This window comes from Drosophila innubila (assembly GCF_004354385.1).
Source record: "Drosophila innubila isolate TH190305 chromosome 2R unlocalized genomic scaffold, UK_Dinn_1.0 1_C_2R, whole genome shotgun sequence".
NCBI classification, from domain to species: domain Eukaryota; kingdom Metazoa; phylum Arthropoda; class Insecta; order Diptera; family Drosophilidae; genus Drosophila; species Drosophila innubila.
Window position 1 is genome coordinate 2,904,284 of NW_022995374.1, and position 20,998 is coordinate 2,925,281.

Sequence of the window (20,998 nt, forward strand, 5' to 3'; positions counted from 1 at the left end):
ATGTAAACGTTATTGGCGCGTAGTATTTGTTTTGTTCATGGCTTCCCCAACCCCGACATATTTAGATGACGATGACACAGTTGCTGTACTTTATAATTACATTAGCTTATTTTTTTTTTTTTGCTGCTATTAATATTTATTTATAAATACCTTAGCTGTTACCGTTTCCTAGCAACCCTCTGTTTATTTATTTACATATGTATGTAAATTCGCTGCGTGCTTGTTTTGTTGTTTTGAACGTGATTTTCTCTTGCGTTTTGTATTACGCGCCAAGTTTCAAAACGTGTTTTGGTTTGAGGTTTTCACAACCTATGTATAAGCTTTGATTACCAAATAACCCATGCCTTTAATAAAAGTATTAATTACAATGACACCCACAAAAAACTACTCGGGCTTTCATTTAAGTTTGACTATCGTATTTAATTACATTAGGCACTGCACTCGAACTTGATATTTTGAATTCTAATCGTTTTCCTTGACATCAAAACAACAACAACAACAACGACAATGACGGTTGTAACAATAATAATATCAACAATAGCAGTAAGACACCGTCAAACGGGTTTACATGGCGTAATCCAATCGAGTAAACGTGGCTTGTTGTCCGTTAAAACATAAGTACATTACATGCATACAGTTGGTCAAGAAAGTGTTATAACAGAATTAAAATCAACATAGTTTTATTTTAAAAAGTTTAAAGAACATTAGTTTTCTGTATTTTAAATTATTCTTAGAACCATATACAAAGATATTAAAAAAAGAAATCAAATAAAAACCAACAACAAATATATATTTTTTGCAAAAGAAACTGTGTAAATACGGGATTTTAACAGTACGATGAATTCTATTTCACATTCCCTTTAAAAACAATTCCTAATCCCCGCAGAGAAACATAAAAAGGTGATTTTTTGACCGATTGTTCCTATGGCAGCTATATAATATTGTGGACTGATTTGAACCAAATTTGATCAGCCTGTAAAGGACCATGTTGCAAACTCTGACGACTTGAAAATTAACATTTTTCTTATTTTCAACAGTAAAAAAAGAAGACAACAACAATAAAAAATTAATATCCTTAAAAAAATATATGTTTTATCCAAAAGACAATGTTTACCTTTTTGATTTTGTCAAAACACTTTTGACTAACTGTATGTATGAGTTGTGTTGGGTCTCTTTCATCTGTCCAGTGTGACGCCGCGGCGTCACAGTCACCAAATCTAATTAACAAGAGCGCACTGTACAATTAACCCCGCCATATGTAAATGTACTTCCATGCTGTCCACGGGCAAAACAATATTATAAGTACATATGTACATAACATGAATCATTTGTTTATTTCAACTATCAAAAAACGGAACAACTTAAAAATTACACTACAAAATAAATCAACAATAAATTAGAAAAAAAGTTGACTTATAGACATACACACATAATAAAATGATTATTATTTGAAGCTTAAATGAAAACGACCATCAGGTTATATGCAATTTCCCAGAAATTAAGTTGAGATTTCCCACGTTATAATGACAACGCTTAAAAAATTTCGCATCGTTTAATAAGTAAATTGCTTATCACAAAAAATAACATATACATGTAGGTATGTATATACAAAGTAATAGCACCCATATTTCCGCAAATTGAATACAGCTGCGCAAATAATTTGAATGCTGTGGTATTTGTGAATATAAACAGATAGTGCTCATTTCTTGATCCGATTATAAGAAAGCACTTTACGGCAACGAAAATTACAGTGAAGCACTCGATTAGCGGTCAAGTTCACATTCATATCTCTAACAATCAATCAAAATTTTTTTTTAAAACTTTTTTGTTATTCAAAAAATCAGCGACAAGAATTAAAAATACCAGAAAAAGAATACCATCAAATTGATCCTTTTTTTTTATATATTTTGGAATTTTCGCATTGATTTTTAAATTTTAAATTTTTATGGATTTTCATCGATGATTATGTTTAATTTTTAATAATTTTAATATTCCTCAAAAGTAATCATCATAGATACAAACTTTTAAAGATCATCAAATAAATATTACTGTGTAATTTTTATAAAAAAAATTATCAAGATTATGTTCCCTGTCATAGACAAGAATAATCAAATAAGAAATAAAGAAATTTATAATAAATATTTTGTTTATATATACATATACATATTTTTTTTTTTTAAAAAGAAGTTCTGTAAATTTTCTGTAGTAACTGTATTGTAGGCGGAACGAGTCTGAATTATTTGCATATGTATAAACGTGTCTGCATGCAATCGTTCACACACGCATACCTATATACTGTATACAGGTATTTACAGTTTTCTTTGAACCGCATTCATACACACTAAGATATATAGCTGCGTATACAACCGGTTCCTTTTATGACACTTCATTAAAGCTGCATTTGGACGTGGATATTTCGTGTGCACAAATACTTTTCAACTTCAGATACACTTACACATGTGCATTTATAGAAACATATTACATATACATATGTATTTTGGATTATTGCCCCACATTCCTTATACGTACAAACAGTGACTCAAAGCACATTTGACCCCACTATTACTTTTGTTTTCCTTGCTTTTTTATATGTTGAATCGTCCATATATGTAAATCTCTTCGTTCAACTGACTGACATTGTACAGGTCGAACCGTTTGACGTGCAATCTTAAAATTTGGGCACAAAATACCTAAGATAATTTCATAGCGAGATAATGAGGCGTTTTTGAAAATTCGACCTGCAAGTGCGTTTTCAATTTACATGTAGTAGTGTTCGGGGTCAGGCGACAGGCTCAGTACCTAGTTAGTTAATAAAACTGAGTTTAAATTTGGTTTATATCTTTTTTGATTAAAAGATAAACTCGCTAAAAATTTTAAATAATACTAGTGGGTCAAATAAGTTGTTAGCCACTGTACATTTAGTATGATATGTAATGTAAATAAAACATAATTGATTGGAAAATAGGGACGCCATAGTTGTGTGCTTTTTATTCTGTGCTGCTGCAAAGCAGCTTAGTCAAAAATCAAAAATCATGTCCGGTTAAAATCGTAAAATTACATGTGAGCTTAGCAGATACAAATGTACCTTAATGTAATCGGAATTAATATAAGCGGCGCGAGTACTGCAGCTGTTGGCCATGAGGCGGCTGCCCGGAGCCGGACCCAGAGCCCGGTTGTCCGGGCAACATGGACAATTGTTGCCTGGCCAATTGCTGATCATAGGCACTAGCTCCGCGTCCTGGCGCATAGCCTTGTGTAATGCTTCCAGTTGACTTTGGATTCTGCAAAGTGAAAGATTTTTAAAGAGTATTTCGAGTAGTGTATAGATTAGCGCATACCTGTGCCGCACTAGTGCTAATCTGCAAGACATTGGGATGCAGCGATAGCTCACCCAAATGTGGCTTGTAAATCACACCTTCGGACAGCAAATGCGGTGGCGGTGGCACATGACCCTGGGGTGGACCATCATGTTTGACCTCAATGTGATAGCGATCCGGTAGCTTTTCCATGGTCACCTGCGGCTTGGACGTTTGCACGGATAGACTGCCGGCGCCGGACTGAACCTGCACCAGATCAGCCTGTGAAATGGGCGGTTGATCCAGATTGATGTGCAGCACCTGCATCGGCTGCGTTTTAGGTGACGGTGACTGTGATCCAGGTGCCTTGCTAACCGTGGCACTTGGACCAGCTTGTAGCTCCACATGGTATGCCGGTCTCAGCGGCAGACTATAGTTATATATGGACTGTAGACGTGCGTCTGCCTGATGCTGTGTTGTTGGCGCCGCTGCGGTGGTCTGATAAAACAGGGTGCCTGTGCTCGGATACTGTGCCGTTTGCTCTGTAATTTATAAAAAACGAGAGTAGATGGGTCAGGAGTTCATTCTGATTGCTGAGACAAAGTGTGTATGTTGTATTTAGGTTAACTACTTAAGGACAACAATTAATGTTCTTACTGTTCCATGACATTTTAGCATAGTCCGCGGCACGACGGTAGTCATCGTGTTCTGCGAATCAATCGTAAACAAATAACGAAATGAAATCAAATAAATTATGTGTCTGTGCATTGTTAGAAATTAGTGAGTGACAAGGTGGCTCATATTTCATAGACCATAGTATGTAGTTAGTAGTAGTTACACATAACTAAAGGTGTTAATCAAATCAAATCTACAAATCCAAACAGTGTCAAACTCAGACTCTTTTGTCCATTCTATTAACGACCTGGCTTACTCTGTTGTTGTTGTGGCGCATAGCTGGCGGGACTCTTGTAATAAGCCTGATGCTGATGCTGACTTGGAGGCGAGGGACTGCGTCCACGCTTCACAGACGTGGATTGACTGCCAGGTGGTGGCTGCCGATAGAATTTATGATATTTTAAGTGCTGTTTTCATTTTGACTACTTAATAGGAGCTTACCTTTTGGAGCATGGGCAGTTGATGGTGCTGCAGGCGCACAGGTGGCAAAAACACTTGTGCCGTGGACACATGCTGCATCATCTGGGCTTGCTGTAGGGCAAGCAATTCGTTCTCCTTGGCCAGTTTCTTGCGCGTCTCGTCGTCGTTTAGCACCTTCTTGAGCTGCACCACCAGTTGATGCTTCTTCTGATGCAAATCGGCCAGTTGCTCATCCAGTCTGGTTATCTGTCCACGTGTATCCTCCAGCGACAAGTTATTCTCACGCTCTTGTGCTTCCCGCTCCCGTCGCACACGCAACTCCTCACACTGTCTTTCATACTCTATAATAAACTTAAATTGCATTGTTTATCTTTAATTATTATGTCATTTCATTTACCCTCCTGTCTGCGCTGTCGGTCTGCTAAAATGAAGCCTTTGAGTGACCCTCGTAGTTTTTCTGCTCTCTCCGCAGCTGCCGCTTGCACAGCCGCATTGTTATTGTTCACCGCAGACGCTGGCGGCATCTTTGAGTTATGCTTAGTTATCTTGCCAATTTTATAAGCTTTTAGTGACAGTTTTGCAATATTCAAATGTAGTTTAATCAACTTAAAAATCGCCAAAATGCCGCAGGAATTTTATAAACTGAAACTGTATAATTTTATGTCCCAATCGAGTGGAATTGTCAGGCCTCCCTGGTTCACACGAATTTCGTTTCTCTTCGCTAGGGACGCAGCAGCAGCTTGCAGGGGAATTTAATTAGTAATTAACTTTAAGTTAGCGTAAATTTTATGCACTTTGTATTTATTTGTTTGAGTTTAGCCTTTACAAATGTAGTAGCAGTGCTGCCAACTTGTTTTAGTAGTCATGTCGCAACAAAAAAAAGCGGGATGGCACTCTTGGTTTACAGATTTAATCCCATTTTGTGATCAAATTCCAAAAAGTATCAGAATTTGAAATTTCTAAAATTTTAAAGCTAAAGTTTTAAAAATTTGTACAGAATTTTAGTTAGAGTGAAGTCCAACTTTTGGAATTAATTAAACGAACTCCCAGCATATATAAAATAAATCAACTTTACTTTGTATAATTTTTATTTAAGAATTCTACATAATTATTTAATTTTTTGCCAAATTATTTAAAAGAAGAATAAAATTTGACGGCTTAAATTTTTTTAAGCGTGTCTTAGCATCTCTACATAAAATGTTATATTGTTGTCTCTTTCGCTTATATACTAGCATTCGAAATTTTTTAAATTCTGTCTTCTTAATATAGAAAATTACCAAAAGAATCTTTCTTGAAGAACGGCATTGAAATGGAAAATGATCTAGATCAGTTTTCTACGTCTGGCAACGTCCAAATAAACGGCAACTGTTTTTCTGCCAGGTGGCAGCACAGTGAGTGAGTACCAACTCAGTTTGCAGTCGAGTTTACAGTTCGCGAAGAGAGTTTGTCGGAAAATAACAAAAATTACATAGGAAAAGCGCCTTAAAATATATATATAAATAAAAATAACATATCGAGAAACCGCAATATCTGCTGATATATTTTTGTGCTTAAACGCGGGTGTATCGCGCATCGCAAGTTGAAACATGCAAATGTTATGAAATGTGTGTAGTATTTTGATTAATTCACATTGCATTGCTTAAGGTGTAAACAGAAAAGTGCATCTTTTTGAGTTGAAGATAATCTTGTGCCTCCCAATAAGTGTTTTATAGCGTCGGTTATTTGAATAAACAAGCAACACAAAAGGCGGCTAAACAAGCTAAGAAGAAGAACGAACAGAGGAATTACAGGCGGCAACAGCAACAACAACATGGCGAGTGAGTAATAAATAGCAAAGAAATAAGAAATAAAATTATACTTAAATTTTATGCATGCGTTGCTCACGCATCGCAGCAACTGAAGCAGAAGAAAACAGTTGGCAAGCAGATCTAAAAACGTTTTAGTTGCACACGTTTTGGTTTTTTATGCCTTGTATAAACAAATGCAACTCAAGCGTGTCATTGTGTGTGTGTGTGTGTGTGTAATCAAATGTGGCAACTAAAGTATGTACGAGTAATGTGTACATTTTATGTGCGCCTTAATATTTTACGAACTGCACTGAATGCATAACAGATACTTGCTTCCCCCTCCCTCCTCCCGCAACCCCCACCCCAAACCAGGTGCTTGAAGTTTTCTGTCTTCTGTTTTGCTGCCGGCTACAAATGTTGTGGAGTGGAAAGTGGCAGGCAGACGGTTGTTCTGTTGATGTTGTTGCTGCTGTTGCAGCTGCAGCCGCCTGTGCGTCGTCGGGGGAGTCATGTGTGAAAAATCAATATTTACGCGCTTTACCAATTGTTGTTGTTGTTGTTGATGTTTTGCTCGCAGTTGCTGAACACAAAGAGTTGGCAACACTTGCCAATCGATCTTTATAATCAAGATGTATTTATAATAAGGTGACTTGTTCAACACTGTTGCTCTCTTTTGAGTAAGCTATTTTGTCGTCGAGAGCAAGATGTATTTAATAATTTAATTGTAAAAACATCTTAGTCGAGAGCGGTAGCTAATTTTTTCCCTAGTTTGTTTTCTTTTTCTGACACAGGAAAAAAAAAAGAAGAATGCAAAAAAAAAAAAAAATTGAGTGTTGCAAACTTCATTATTAATTTTTTTTTATTTATTTAAGACACAATAATTACTTCATTAATTAATTTCAAAGCTTGGTATCTTTAATTTTTGATGTTTAGTCAATACGATAAAAATTTTATAATATTAAAAGGAGAACTATATTGGATAAAAGTGCAAAAAGAAAAATTTATCAAAATATGTAAAAAAAACTAAAAAGAATTGTTTTTTTTAATTTAAATTTTCTATTTAAAAAAAACAGCTGTTTAAAAATGCCATACAAAGGGTTAATTTGACTGATCTTTCTTTGCACACATTGTAATATTCCAATCAGAATCCCATTCCTCTTCATTCGCATTTGGATCCATTAACTGACAACCACCTTTCAGAAACCACCCAACCAAGGACTCCCCATTAATAAATGAATATGCCCCTGTGCGGTGCACATGAGGTGCCAGCTTTACCGGCATTACTAACAAGCAACCCCCTTTGCTCACAGAAACAACAACAACAACAACAGAAGTGACAGCAACAACAGCAACACGAACAACATCAACATCAACAAACACAAGTTTGTACGTGCCAGCGCACATTTAAGGCAGACGCAGCTGCGCCCCAAACTCACTTTAGATTTTAATTGGTCCTTTGTGTCTCGCGTCCTCCGACACTTCAGCAGCCCTCCCCCCTCGCCACCCCTGCATTTGCAAACTGATAAGGCATATCGCTTACAAAAAAAAAAAAAAACACCCTGCGCTGCCTTTTTCTTTATTGTTATTATTATTATTTTCGGGCTTTTCATTCGTTTCACGCAGCTTTAGCCAGATTAGCCTACAGTTTTCGGTAGTTTTACCAACTCCACTTTATTTCCTTCTCAGCCCAAAACGAATTTATTGTCCTCTGCTGTTGCGACTTGTGATTTTTCTTATTTTTTCCGCTTCAACTTATTTTGCTTTACTGCTAATAAGATTTTGGTCTGCTCTTAATGGCCTTGACTATGGGCTAGGGGGTTTGGTGGGATGGAATGGATGGGAGTGACGTTTTAATTGAGTTTGGTCCCTACTCAAATTGGCATAGAAATTAATTTCAATTAACTCAAGTTTTGAGTTACAGACAAGGACATTCATTTTTGTCAGTGTTTTACCATTTGTTTTGCCAAGAAGGCCGCAAAAGTTTGCAGCATACTTTTGGGATTTGAGTGCTGTCAGCCATCAGTTTGTTTAGGGAATTCGCAATCGTCCTTCTCTTTTGTTTAAAAGTACGTATTTAGCTATTTTTGGGTCAAGCACTCACTTTATGAAATTGCCGAAACTTATGCAGGTTAAATTTTGATGAAAATTGCTTTTTGTGCTGAAATAAACATTGCACACTTTGAGCAACTAATCGTAAGAAGTATCCTAAAACAGTGCAATTGATTTGAAAATGGAATTCTGAACATATTGTTGAATCTGGACAGATTTAAGTCGTATTATACTTTCGTATACTTTTAGCAAAACGTTCTAAATTATCATGATTCAAGGATTCCTTTTAAAAGTGCAATGCATTTCAACAGCAAACGAAACTGCAAGAAGTAATATTTTAGAAAATAATACTTGTTTTTAACGTTAATTCAAAAATTGTAATATAATGAATAAATATCAACTTTTAAGAAACACTTATTTTCATGTTCTACCAAAAAAATATAAAGGGGTTGATTTATTGAATCAATATTTTAAAAATTTTATAACAATATATGTAACTGGTTTTTATGTGTCTTCAAGGTCTGATTTGATCAGACGTGTGATTGATATGGCTCTATAACTTTTATTTTCGATCCCTGTATTTTCGATCCCTGTATTTTATGTAAAAGTCATTTTAAACAATTTGTCAACAACTGAATAAAGTTTTGATAAAATTCGAATTGAACTTGGTGATTAAGTTCCGTGCTAACTTGCCCAAATTATATGTTTAAAGTTAGCTTCAGTTGATCCTAAGTACACATGTATATCAAGTCCACATTTTTGCTTACGCAAGCTGCCGAAGAACAGGAAAACATTGAGAGCTCTGCTGCCGGAGACGACATGGCCCAGGACCAGGGCCAGGTCCAAATCCAGAAGAAATCCCTGCTGTCCGGCCAGCTGAGGAGCATTACCAATGAGCTCAGCCTGGGCAACTATGAGCTGGCCATGGGACTGATCAACAAAGGCTTGGCCAGCTGCCAGAGCTCGGAGAGCAAGCACGACGAGATCATGGGCTTGCTGGAGCTGAAGAACATCATTGTGAGGCTGCGCTTGAAGTGCGAGTCGCCGGATCAGATGATTGGACCGACGCACAAATCGAATGCCTTGCCCCACAGCTTTAGCATCGAAATGCTGGACGTGGTGCAGAAGGTGCTCCGCTGTCGCAGTCATTATGAGGTGTTGCGCATCTCACATCATGCCACATACTCGGAGGTGAAGCGTGCGTACAAGCGACTGGCGCTGCGTCTGCATCCGGACAAGAATCGGGCACCTGGTGCCGAGGAGGCCTTCCGCCGGATCAACGAGGCAGCGGACACTTTGACGGACAATCAGAAGCGAATCGATTACAATATGCTAACCGCAATTGGCGATTGTTTTGGCTCAAAGAGCAGTCTATATGCCAATTACAGAGCGGATGAGGAGCAGATGGAAATGGAGGAGGCGGAGGAGGAGGATCTTGACATGGAATACAGTCAGCAGCGTCGGCGTTCCTATCAGCCAGCCAATCAGCGAGTGCCGCAATCGCAATCGCTCTACCAGACCGAACAGTTGGTCATTGGCCTCGTTGCCTCGCTGGTGTTCATAATAATAACGCTGCATTATATGGCCACAGCGCCGAACTTCAGTTTCACGCCCACCAGGTGAGTGCCACATGCCACATGCCACAACCGCACCCAAAGTCACAGTCTCGTCTCGTCTCGTCTCGTCTGGCAGCACCCACAGCGTTCGACTCATGAGTCGCATCAATCATGTGCCCTACTTTGTGACGCCGGAGTTTGCGAGCAGCCAAACGCCAAAGCAATTGCAGCGCCTGGAGGAGGAGATTGAGGAGATCTATCTGACGGATCTCAAGCACAATTGCAAGCAGGAGCGCAAACTGCGTGAGTTTCATGCATTAAGGTGCAGCGATTTCTATTTGCGCTAAAAATGATAACCCAAATTCATAATATACGGTCAATTTAAAGATGTTTTCACTATAATACGTTATCTATTAATATCATCTTTTATCCCACTTAATCGCATCAAGATCGAACAAGTAGAACGACAGTAATAGCTAACCAAAGTAATTAATAATTAACTCAATGCAAGCAGCCCAAAAGTATGCAGTAGTTTTTTTCGATAGTAATTTCTATAAAGTACTTTAATGCATATTGGAATAAGTAACGGGTATTTTATGGACAATTGTCCTTTGATTCTATTGAATTTGAAAAGTTCTGGCTCTAACAAAAGTTTTGATACCAATCTTGGCAGTAATATGCTAAAAATTTCAAAAGTATAAATTTTTCAACTCAAAAAGCGGTAAATTTATTTTAAAACTATGGTTTCTAGGTGAAAACATCTTAGAATTGACTGTAGTTAACAAATTTTGGGCTACCATTTTTTTATATTTCTTCGACCCATAGAAATCGATGCACCCTACTGTGTATCTATATATTTGTATACCTCACATTCATAGAGTTGCATTGCATTTCGCAGGCGACAAGTTGCTGCAACGTGCTCGCAATGGCAACAATCGCAATTTACGGGATCACGCCCTAAGGATGCCAACGCCCGCATGCCACGCCCTCGTCAAGTTGGATCATGTCAAGTACAAGCCGCTGCTCCTAGATAACAACTCCGATTCCAATGAGCCCTGGGAATAAAACTGAACGACAAAATTTTACGTATTAACAAAAAAAAATAATATATATTTATTTATATACTTATTGTACTGCATCTATGCTAATATTATATAAGCATTTATTGCAAAATTAAATTTATGTAACGATCTCACAGATAAATGATCTTTAAAGATCCCTTATTAACTGACAAGTTGTTTTATTGATATACAAATATTTAATTTATTAATTTAAGTTGTTATGAAAAAATTTCAGGATTCTATCAGTAAAATTTCTTATAAAATTATTTAAAATTAATAAGAAATGCCAAGAAACAGTGATAAGATTTTCTCACTAATAGATCTTCAGCAATAATGATCTGAAATGTAGTTTCATGAGATAGAAAGATCTATGCACTCTAGTTAGTTATACAGATTTCAAATTAATTTATTTAAGTTGTTATGGAAAAATTTCAGGATTCTATCAGTAATATTTCTTATAAGATTATTTAAAAGTGATAAGAAATGCCAAGGAACAGTTTAAATATTTTTAATAGATCTTCAGCAATAATGATCTAAAGTGTAGTTTAATGAGATAAAAACACCTTTGCACTCTCTAGAATCTAGATAGTTAAGTTAGGTTATATAGATGTCAAGATCTCCAAAGGACATCTCCAAAAAAAAAAAAAAGTATAGAACTTAAAAAAATAATAAATAAATTTATGTTTCACTCTTATGACTATCACAAAGACTACAAAACATTCTAAAGAATTGTAAAATTTCCGTAAACACTTTGAGAATACGAAATGATTCGGAATATTTTAAGGATTTTTATTAAGTGAATGCCAAAAAAAGAAAACAATTTGTAATTTAACAATGAAATTGCCATGTGCCAGTTTAGCATTTAACCTAGTTTTGTGTTGCCAACAGCGCAAAATTGCACATGAAACCAATATGCAACAACGGTGGGACAACAAACACGCCCACAACAGCAACAAAAACTATAAAAAAAAAGAAACCAAATAAAGGAAATATGGCGCACAAATTCAGTCACAAATTCCTGCAGAAAGGAGAAAAGAGAGAGAGAGAGAGCAGGATAAAAAGAGGGACTCAGGTCAGGTTGTTTGATAAAAAGCTAACGAACTTGCCACATTGCATGGAGGAGGCAATGGAGTCATACTCTGAATACCAACGAGTACCAGTTACAACAAAATCCAAACAAAATTCCAAAGCACGCAAAAGGCAGACGACGAGGAACAACGAAAGCGTTCGAATCGCATAAAAGGAGTCACGTGGCAGGTGGCATGTGGCAGGAGCAGACGAATGGCGCGGAACGTGAAAATGTGGTAGCCAGGCGGAAGTGTTACTGCCACTGCCACTGCACCTGCCATGTCTGTCAACTCACTCAAATACTTGACGGTGTTGATGTTGATGTTGATGTTGGCTGGTGCAACATCGTTATTATTGTTGCAACTGCAACTGCAACTGTCCAATTTCAATTCCAATTCAGAGTCTGCGACAAATGCAACAATTTCTATATCAACTGCATTTCAATGCGTGTGTTGCAGCAACTTCACTGTACAGTGTACTGACATTTCAGGTGCTTGAAGGGTTTCTCCTTTTTTCCCCATTTCCTCAACTTTTATTCATTATTCATGCTCCACAAACTTGACTCAATGAATGTGCAAGTTGTTGTTGTTATATAGTTTGTTACTGTTGTTTTTGCTGTTGTTCCCAGTTGCCATTTGCCACTTTTCAACTTGGCTCCGGTTCGGGTTCGGGTTCGGTTCTGGGTCCTTGCCCTTCGCCTCGTCTCGCTTCTTATCGCATCGCAGTTGAAAAGCTTATCAGAATGGCATTAGTAGAGGTTTTAGCCATGTGTTTGCTTTTTATGTTTATGCCCTAAAGAGCTATGGACTAAAGACTAAAGACTTTTTATACAAAGGTAAATCCTCTTAATACTACATATTATATCTACAGTTTCATGTTTTATCAAAGCATAACTATAAAATTATTTGTCTCTAGATCTTGATTTCAATTTTGGTTCCCAATTCGGCATTTCGAAAATTAAAAATTGTAAACCTCAAATTTTAACTTTTAATTAGTATAAAACAACACTTTAAACTTGATTCAGAGACCTTTCGTTTACCTGTAAAAAATCATGACAAATCGGAAAAACATTTTGACTTGTAAAGTGATTAGATCCAAAGTCTGACCAACTTCAAACTGTCATAACTCTGTCAAAACTCAAGCGATTTTCAAGCTGAATACCATTTTAATCATAATATATCTTTCAAATTCATTCTGCATTTAAATTTTTATCATCTAGAAATTTTGATATTTTTTCGATTCTAAGCCATCTAACATCCAATTTTCCATACATACCCCTTGACATTTTTTCAAAAACTTTAATATCTCATAACTTTGTCAAAACTAAACCGATTTTCAAGCGGAATGTCATTTTGATCATGATTTGACCTCTAAATTTATTCTGCTTTTAAATTTGTATCATCTAGAAAATTTGATATTTTTTCGATTCTAAGCCATCTAACATCCTATTTTCCATACATACCCCTTGACATTTTTTCAAAAGCTTTGAAATCTCATAACTTCATCAAATATTATCAGATTTTTAAGCGGAATGTTATTTTATTCATGATTTGGCCTCTAAATTTATTCTGCATTTAAATTTTTATCATCTAGAAATTTTGATATTTTTTCGATTCTAAGCCATCTAACATCCAATTTTCCATACCCCATACCCCTTGACATTTTTTCAAAAACTTTAATATCTCATAACTTTGTCAAAACTAAACCGATTTTCAAGCGGAATGTCATTTTGATCATGATTTGACCTCTAAATTTATTCTGCTTTTAAATTTGTATCATCTAGAAAATTTGATATTTTTTCGATTCTAAGCCATCTAACATCCTATTTTCCATACATACCCCTTGACATTTTTTCAAAAGCTTTGAAATCTCATAACTTCATCAAATATTATCAGATTTTTAAGCGGAATGTTATTTTATTCATGATTTGGCCTCTAAATTTATTCTGCATTTAAATTTTTATCATCTAGAAATTTTGATATTTTTTCGATTCTAAGCCATCTAACATCCAATTTTCCATACCCCATACCCCTTGACATTTTTTCAAAAACTTTAATATCTCATAACTTTGTCAAAACTAAACCGATTTTCAAGCGGAATGTCATTTTGATCATGATTTGACCTCTAAATTTATTCTGCTTTTAAATTTGTATCATCTAGAAAATTTGATATTTTTCGATTCTAAGCCATCTAACATCCTATTTTCCATACATACCCTTGACATTTTTCAAAAGCTTTGAAATCTCATAACTTCATCAAATATTATCAGATTTTTAAGCGGAATGTTATTTTATTCATGATTTGGCCTCTAAATTTATTCTGCATTTAAATTTTTATCATCTAGAAAATTTGATATTTTTTCGATTCTAAGCCATTTAACATCCAATTTTCCATACATACCCCTTGACATTTTTTCAAAAACTTTAATATCTCATAACTTTGTCAAAACTTAACCGATTTTCAAGCGGAATGTCATTTTATTCATGATTTGGCCTCTAAATTTATTCTTCATTTAAATTTTTATCATCTAGAAAATTTGATATTTTTTCGATTCTAAGCCATCTAACATCCAATTTTCCATACATACCCCTTGACATTTTTTCAAAAACTTTGAAATCTCATAACTTCATCAAAAATTATCCGATTTTTAAGCGGAATGTCATTTTATTCATGATTTGACCTCTAAATTTATTCTGCATTCAAATTTTTATCATCTAGAAAATTTGATATTTTTTCGATTCTAAGCCATCTAACATCCAATTTTCCATACATACCCCTTGACATTTTTTCAAAAACTTTGAAATCTCATAACTTCATCAAAAATTATCCGATTTTTAAGCGGAATGTCATTTTATTCATGATTTGACCTCTAAATTTATTCTGCATTCAAATTTTTATCATCTAGAAAATTTGATATTTTTTCGATTCTAAGCCATCTAACATCCAATTTTCCATACATACCCCTTGACATTTTTTCAAAAACTTTGAAATCTCATAACTTCATCAAAAATTATCCGATTTTTAAGCGGAATGTCATTTTATTCATGATTTGACCTCTACATTTATTCTGCATTCAAATTTTTATCATCTAGAAAATTTGATATTTTTTCGATTCTAAGCCATCTAACATCCAATTTTCCATACATACCCCTTGACATTTTTTCAAAAACTTTGAAATCTCATAACTTCATCAAAAATTATCCGATTTTTAAGCGGAATGTCATTTTATTCATGATTTGGCCTCTAAATTTAATCTGTATTCAAGCTTTCCAATTTCCAATTTACCATACTTGACTTGACAAGTGATTTATTTTAAATAAATTGACGAGAAGCGTATTTCATATTCGTTAATTTGCTTTAGCTTTGTTTTCTTCAACTGTGACATTGTTTTTTATTTATTTTTTTTTGCATTTGTAAATCGCCAGCTGCGCGAATTTATGCAAATTGACTGTCCGACTGTTGCCTGAGGCAAGGATTCTCCTCCTGCTCCTCTTCAAGTCTTGAAGTCCTGACCGTGCACAAAATGAGCATTTAATGTGGCACGCTTAAAGCATTTGCACATAATTTTTGAGTAAATTGCGTTTACTGACAATTTGCAAATAAATGGGATTAGAATGTTTTTTTCCTTTTTATACCTGTTACTTACAAAATAAGTGAAAGGGTATATTGTGTTCGTTGAAATGTATCTAACAGGGAGAAGGAGGCATCTCCGACCCCATAAAGTATATATGTTCTTGATCAGCATCAACAGTCGAGTCGATATAGCCATGTGTGTCCATCCGTCTGTCCGTCCGTCCGTCTGTCCGCCTGTGTGAGCGCCTAGATCTCACAGACTTTAAGAGATAGAGATACCAAACTTTCACCCACAGACTTCAAATGTGTTGGAGCGGGTCAAGTTTATTTTATATTTTTGACACGCCCCCTTCCGCCCCCGCAAATTACAAAAAACCGTCTGTTTGTCTGTATAAACATAAGGATCTCAGTGACTGAAAGAGATAGAGTAACCAAATTTGGCACACAGATTTCTATAGACCCCACGCAGATCAAGTTTGTTTCAAATTTAAGCCACGCCCCTTCCTACCCCTGAAAATCGCGAAAAACCACCACACCCACAGCTTTTGAGATAATACAGTTTTTATGATAAATTACGTTATCTATTAATATTATTTATAATCTCACTTAACCGCAGCAAGATCGAACAAGATTGAACGGGAGTAATAGCTAACCAAAGTTATTAATAAAGTTAGTATTTCAATAAAATCACCAAAAAGTATGCAGTAGAGTTTATTAGGTAGTAATTTCTTTAAAGTACTTTTATATATATTCAAATAAGTAATGGGTATCCTATGGTCTATATCCTTTCCCACTTGTTTTTTTGGGTTGGGGTTTTTTGTTGATTGCTGTAGGTTCAACGCACGAAGAAAGATTCTCAAGTAACCGGAATTGTCATCAATAAATTTGCAGGGCAAACAATGGCCAGGATATGGCCCCAAGTTATTGCCCCCTCTCCCCTCCTCTCTCGTTTTGTGCCTTGCGTGTCATTGCGCCGCCCTTTTAATTGTGTCGTTTGACTTGGCCCAGATAATGGCCAAAAATAAACGAAACTCATTACAATAAGTATTCACTGTTTACTATTTGAATGCTTCAATGTTTAATGGATTGTTTTTCCCCTCTCTTTATGTGCTTCCAGCTGAAATCGACGAGCTCATCGAGCAGCTGAAGACAACGACTGTCAGTCCGAGCAATACGACAACGCTGCTGTGCGAGATATCGGCCACAAAGGATCCGAAATTGTTTGACAAACACGAGCTGGCCGAATGCTTTCTGCGGCTAACACAGTGCGAGGACACGAATGTGCGCAAGGAGGCGGCCAAGTGCATTGCGGAGATCACCAAATCGGAGGTGCAGCGCAAGAAGTTCACCAAACGCGAAATAATCGCCGCCTTTCTCGAGTGCCTGCGTCATGTGCCGACGGATGATGGTAGCATGGAGCTGCCCATACAGATTTGCCGGGCATTGGGCAACATTTGCTACCTGAACGATGAAGCGCGTGATCTCATACTGGAGCTGAAGGGCGATGCCGTGCTGTTGCAGCTGCTCGACATTGCCACAATTGAGGATGTGAGCAATGCACCGCAGTTCATCAAGGTGCGTGGCGGTCTGCTCTCCAATTATCTGTTGGGTGGCGAGGGATTGGCCAAGCGTGCCATGGAGCTGGGCATTATGCAGAAGCTGCAGCGGATTATCGACACCGGTGCCAGCAATGTGGAGCAGCATGAGGATCTCTTACTGAACACATTGCCACTGCTCAGCATACTCACCGAGAATGTGGCCGATCTGAACTTTGAGTCACAGTTGAATATACAATTGTCACGCATTCTGGCTGCCTCCACAAATCCGGATCTGGCCGAGATGTGCCTGGAGCTGTTGCATTATCAGGCCGAGAGTGATGAGGTCAAACTGCTGCTGGCCAAGGACGGACTCTGCGAGACCATCTACAATCTGCTGGAGAAGTACAAGACACTGGCGAGCACCAACGAGGCACGTGCTCTCATGAAATTGGCCTGTGAACTCATTGTCCTCATCCTGACGGGCGGTAAGTGTCTCTAACAGCTACAGTGATTCAAAAATGTTGTGAAATTTGCATATTTCCACAGTGATTTAACTATTTTGCTCTATGATTTAGCTTTAAGTTCGAATATATTCAATTTAAATATACATCATATTTAATTTAAGTAATATAATATTTAAAAAACAAACATGTATTAAAGTAAAAAAAAAAATCAAATATAATTTGCTTTATTTATTTTGTTTATTATATTTTATTGCGTTTTTTTTTGTTTTTTAATTTATTTTTTATTTTAACTTTGTTTTTAACTGTATTTTATTTTATAATTTACTGCTTTTAATTTTTAAATTACTTTTTTTTATTTTTTTTATTATAATAAATTTACAAACTTTTAACCCAATTTAACTTTTTTCCGACTATTCTCCTGGGTTCGAACCCAGGCCTTCGAACTAAAAAAGTTCTGTGTGTAGAAGGTCGGCCGCTCTAACCATTAAACCACCGATCTTATATTTTTTTGTCTAACAAAAATTTACCAACCGGCTCCAATTCTTATAGGTTTTTTAAGTTAAATTAAAGTTTATTCTATTTAATTGTAAAACCTTTATGAGACGATTTTTTTTTAACTTTTACGCATATTTAAAAAAAATATAAATTAAATTTAAAAGAAATATGGTATTTTTAATTTAAACTGTTTTCTCTTTGGTTTTACTTTATTCATAATAACTTTGATATTTAAGAAGGTTTTCAGTTAAATTCAAGTTTATTATATTTAATTTTAATACGTTTTCTAGTGAAATCTAACATAATAAAACCAAATAAAGTTACATTTGCTTTTACGATGTGTTTTATCCATCAGCTAGAGTTCTTCTAGAATCTTATACTAATCATTTGACGTGTCTTCTTTGCAGATGAGTCCATGCATTATTTATATACAACGCCGTTGCTGAAGAACATGGTCGATTGGCTGGACTCGACGGATATGGATCTGTTGACCACAGGTGTGCTGGCCTTGGGTAACTTTGCGCGTACCGACAGTCACTGCATTTACTTTGTGGAGCAACAGACGATGAACAAGCTGCTCCAGGTGCTGGCCAAGAATAATGGCGTCAAGGATGATGTGCGTCTGCAGCATGCGCTGTTGAGTGCATTGCGCAATCTGGTCATACCCAAGCCGAACAAGAATGCGGTCATACAGGCGGGTCTGGTGCAAACCATACTGCCAATGCTGGAAATCCATCAGCCGCCGGTTGTCTTCAAGCTGCTAGGCACACTCCGCATGACCGTAGATGGACAGGGTAAGTCCAACATGCAGTTTACGTTAAAAATCCATTTTAATTATTATTGATTTGCTTTGCTTTGCTTTGCAGAGAAACTAGCGCTGGAGCTGCTAAAGAATAAAACACTCATTGAACAGCTGGTGCACTGGAGCAAATCGTCGGACTATGCGGGCGTCACTGGTGAATCACTGCGCCTAATGGCCTGGCTAATAAAGCATGCGTATCTCACTAAGATTGCCTATGCATTGCCCCGTAAAGGCGACGCACCAGCTGAACAAATAGCGGACAAAATTCCACTTTCCCAGGACTATGATCGCAGCAGTCTCACTGAATTTCTGGCCAATGATGGCACGGTGGAGGCCATGGTCAGCATGCTGACGGCACAGCATCTGGTGATGCAAAATGAAGCCTTGATTGCCCTCTGCATACTCTCTGTGGTGTATTTGTCCAAGGCCAATGAAGCGGAGCAGGCGCAACGTTTGCAGGATCAATTGATCCAATGCAATGTGGGCGCTAAGCTGGCTGAGTTAATTACCAAGTCATCGGATAGCATGACGAAAGAGATTGTCGAGAACTTACAGAACTGTGTAAATCTGTTAAAGACATCCGAGAAACTTGTGGCCCATCTGGAGCAGCATAATATTAACGAGCTGTTGAAATCGATACCCATTCTGACGGAATACTGCACCTTGTAAGCCATGTGGGATCATTGAAGATACACTGCATTTATACCAAGTATTGATCCCTGTCCAAGCTGTCCAAGCACCGCCAGTTGCCTAATTGAGCACACTCACAGTTAGAATTACCTTTTGACCACAGATCGCCATCAAGTTTTTGGCCCCATCAAATGTAGTTTCCACCTCAGAGCAACGATTCCGAATTAGACTTGTTTGTTGTATGATGTGTAGATGCAACATGGAAGAGCAACACTCACACACAACACACACACACACACACACACTCACAACAAATGTGAACCAGATGAACAGAAATGATGAAAAGGGAATGTATTTTTTAGACGCAAGCGTATTTTTACTGCATTTACGATAAACGTATAATTAATTAAATATACATACATAACATGTATACATACATTTATATTTATAAATATATGAGTATATATATGTATATTTATATCTATATTTATAATTAATAATTTAGCATATAAAACTTTTCTGTTACATGATTTTTAAGAGCACAATAACAACAAATCGTGGTGATATCGCTAAATATATTAAATGAATGTATTTTACGTATTGTACTTATAATTTCTAATTGCAACTTTACACAAAAAAAAAAAATAAATAACATTCGTTGGCACACACCAAAAACATAAATAAATAAATTAAACTAAAACAATTTTCACGCACAATGCATGTAATTTTGATTAGGCATTTTAATATTGTTGCACATTTTTTCAAATATTATTGTACAACTCACCGAAGTTCTCAAATAGTTGAAAGCAAATTTTTAACATTTTATGCGAACAATAAAAAGTTAAATTAAAAAACAAAACAGTAACACAATAACAATCAGAGGAAATAGTTTAAACTCGAATGAAATATGCAAACTTTTTTAAGGTAGTCCTAGAATATATTTGAAATTTTAACAATTATTAATTATTGTACTCAATTTTGTGGTCAGCAAAGAACAACAACAGTAATATTTCTTAAATCTAACACTTAAGGCAAATTTAAGCACAATTTAAGAAAATATTTATATAACGCGTTGAAACACACAAATATTTATAAATTCTAAACACAATAATGTACATTTAAATAGTTCAAATACAATTTGAAATGCATGAAAAATAAATGAGAGAGAAAACCAAAGCAAGAGACTATTTTATTTTTTTCAAAACAGGAAGTCAAATTCATAAAAGGATTATTATATTTTTAAGCAATACAAATTTCGATGAAAATTTGATGTACGAAATTAAATAAAATAAAGGTATAAATTTAAATGAAGGTTTGAAGTTCGTCATTAAGAAAAAAAAAAAATTAATTTTCTTAGTTGCAATTTGATTGAAATGGTAGATGCTACCAGATCGGAAAATTGTGTAGGGTGGCAGCCTTTGCACCGTGTGGTTATCTTTCATACCAGTCACTCATATAAATAGGGCTGCAAAAACGTCGATAGTGGGAACATCGATGTTTTCGATGTTTTATTTAAGTACTCGATTTTAAACGACTGTTTTACGTTAATATGTGTCATTTATTTCTTATATTTAAAATAACAAA

At 36.0% G+C, this 20,998-nt stretch overlaps 3 protein-coding genes across 4 annotated transcripts; 2 read left to right on the top strand and 1 right to left on the bottom strand.

Annotated features, from left to right (window-relative positions):
- Positions 1–2,954: 2,954 nt before the first annotated feature.
- On the bottom strand, positions 2,955–5,193 carry LOC117785236 (G protein pathway suppressor 2). The gene is made up of 6 exons (XM_034623158.1): positions 4,789–5,193; positions 4,413–4,732; positions 4,228–4,348; positions 3,954–4,004; positions 3,339–3,838; positions 2,955–3,281 (listed from the first exon to the last, which is right to left on the bottom strand). The coding sequence occupies exons 1-6, from the start codon at positions 4,913–4,915 to the stop codon at positions 3,102–3,104; spliced, it is 1,299 nt and encodes a 432-aa protein (XP_034479049.1). The 5' UTR covers positions 4,916–5,193; the 3' UTR covers positions 2,955–3,101.
- An 862-nt stretch (positions 5,194–6,055) lies between these two features.
- Positions 6,056–20,254, top strand: LOC117784535 (rap1 GTPase-GDP dissociation stimulator 1). The gene is made up of 4 exons (XM_034622290.1): positions 6,056–6,208; positions 16,603–17,508; positions 18,390–18,776; positions 18,849–20,254. Exons 1-4 carry the CDS (start codon positions 6,202–6,204, stop codon positions 19,451–19,453), a joined length of 1,905 nt encoding a protein of 634 aa, XP_034478181.1. The 5' UTR covers positions 6,056–6,201; the 3' UTR covers positions 19,454–20,254.
- LOC117784536 (dnaJ homolog subfamily B member 14) lies at positions 6,070–10,877 on the top strand. 2 transcript variants are annotated; one of them, XM_034622293.1, is made up of 4 exons: positions 6,070–6,208; positions 9,000–9,846; positions 9,920–10,086; positions 10,682–10,877. In XM_034622293.1, exons 1-4 carry the CDS (start codon positions 6,202–6,204, stop codon positions 10,846–10,848), a joined length of 1,188 nt encoding a protein of 395 aa, XP_034478184.1. In that variant the 5' UTR covers positions 6,070–6,201; the 3' UTR covers positions 10,849–10,877. The 2 variants fall into 2 exon arrangements, with proteins under 2 accessions (XP_034478184.1, XP_034478183.1); XM_034622292.1 differs by lacking the exon at positions 6,070–6,208 and having other exon boundaries at positions 8,866–9,846.
- Positions 20,255–20,998: the final 744 nt, after the last annotated feature.

Excerpts from the sequence above, each read along its gene's own strand:
- LOC117785236 (XM_034623158.1), bottom strand. The coding sequence starts at position 4,915 with ATGCCGCCAGCGTCTGCGGTGAACAATAACAATGCGGCTGTGCAAGCG. Across the intron at positions 4,349-4,412 it reads AACTGCCCATGCTCCAAAAG|CCACCACCTGGCAGTCAATC; the intron begins GTAAGCTCCTAT and ends TTCTATCGGCAG. Across the intron at positions 3,839-3,953 it reads TGCTAAAATGTCATGGAACA|AGCAAACGGCACAGTATCCG; the intron begins GTAAGAACATTA and ends TATAAATTACAG.
- LOC117784536 (XM_034622292.1), top strand. The coding sequence starts at position 8,966 with ATGTATATCAAGTCCACATTTTTGCTTACGCAAGCTGCCGAAGAACAG. Across the intron at positions 9,847-9,919 it reads TTCAGTTTCACGCCCACCAG|CACCCACAGCGTTCGACTCA; the intron begins GTGAGTGCCACA and ends CTCGTCTGGCAG. Across the intron at positions 10,087-10,681 it reads CAAGCAGGAGCGCAAACTGC|GCGACAAGTTGCTGCAACGT; the intron begins GTGAGTTTCATG and ends TGCATTTCGCAG.
- LOC117784535 (XM_034622290.1), top strand. Across the intron at positions 17,509-18,389 it reads TGTCCTCATCCTGACGGGCG|ATGAGTCCATGCATTATTTA; the intron begins GTAAGTGTCTCT and ends TCTTCTTTGCAG. Across the intron at positions 18,777-18,848 it reads CATGACCGTAGATGGACAGG|AGAAACTAGCGCTGGAGCTG; the intron begins GTAAGTCCAACA and ends TTTGCTTTGCAG.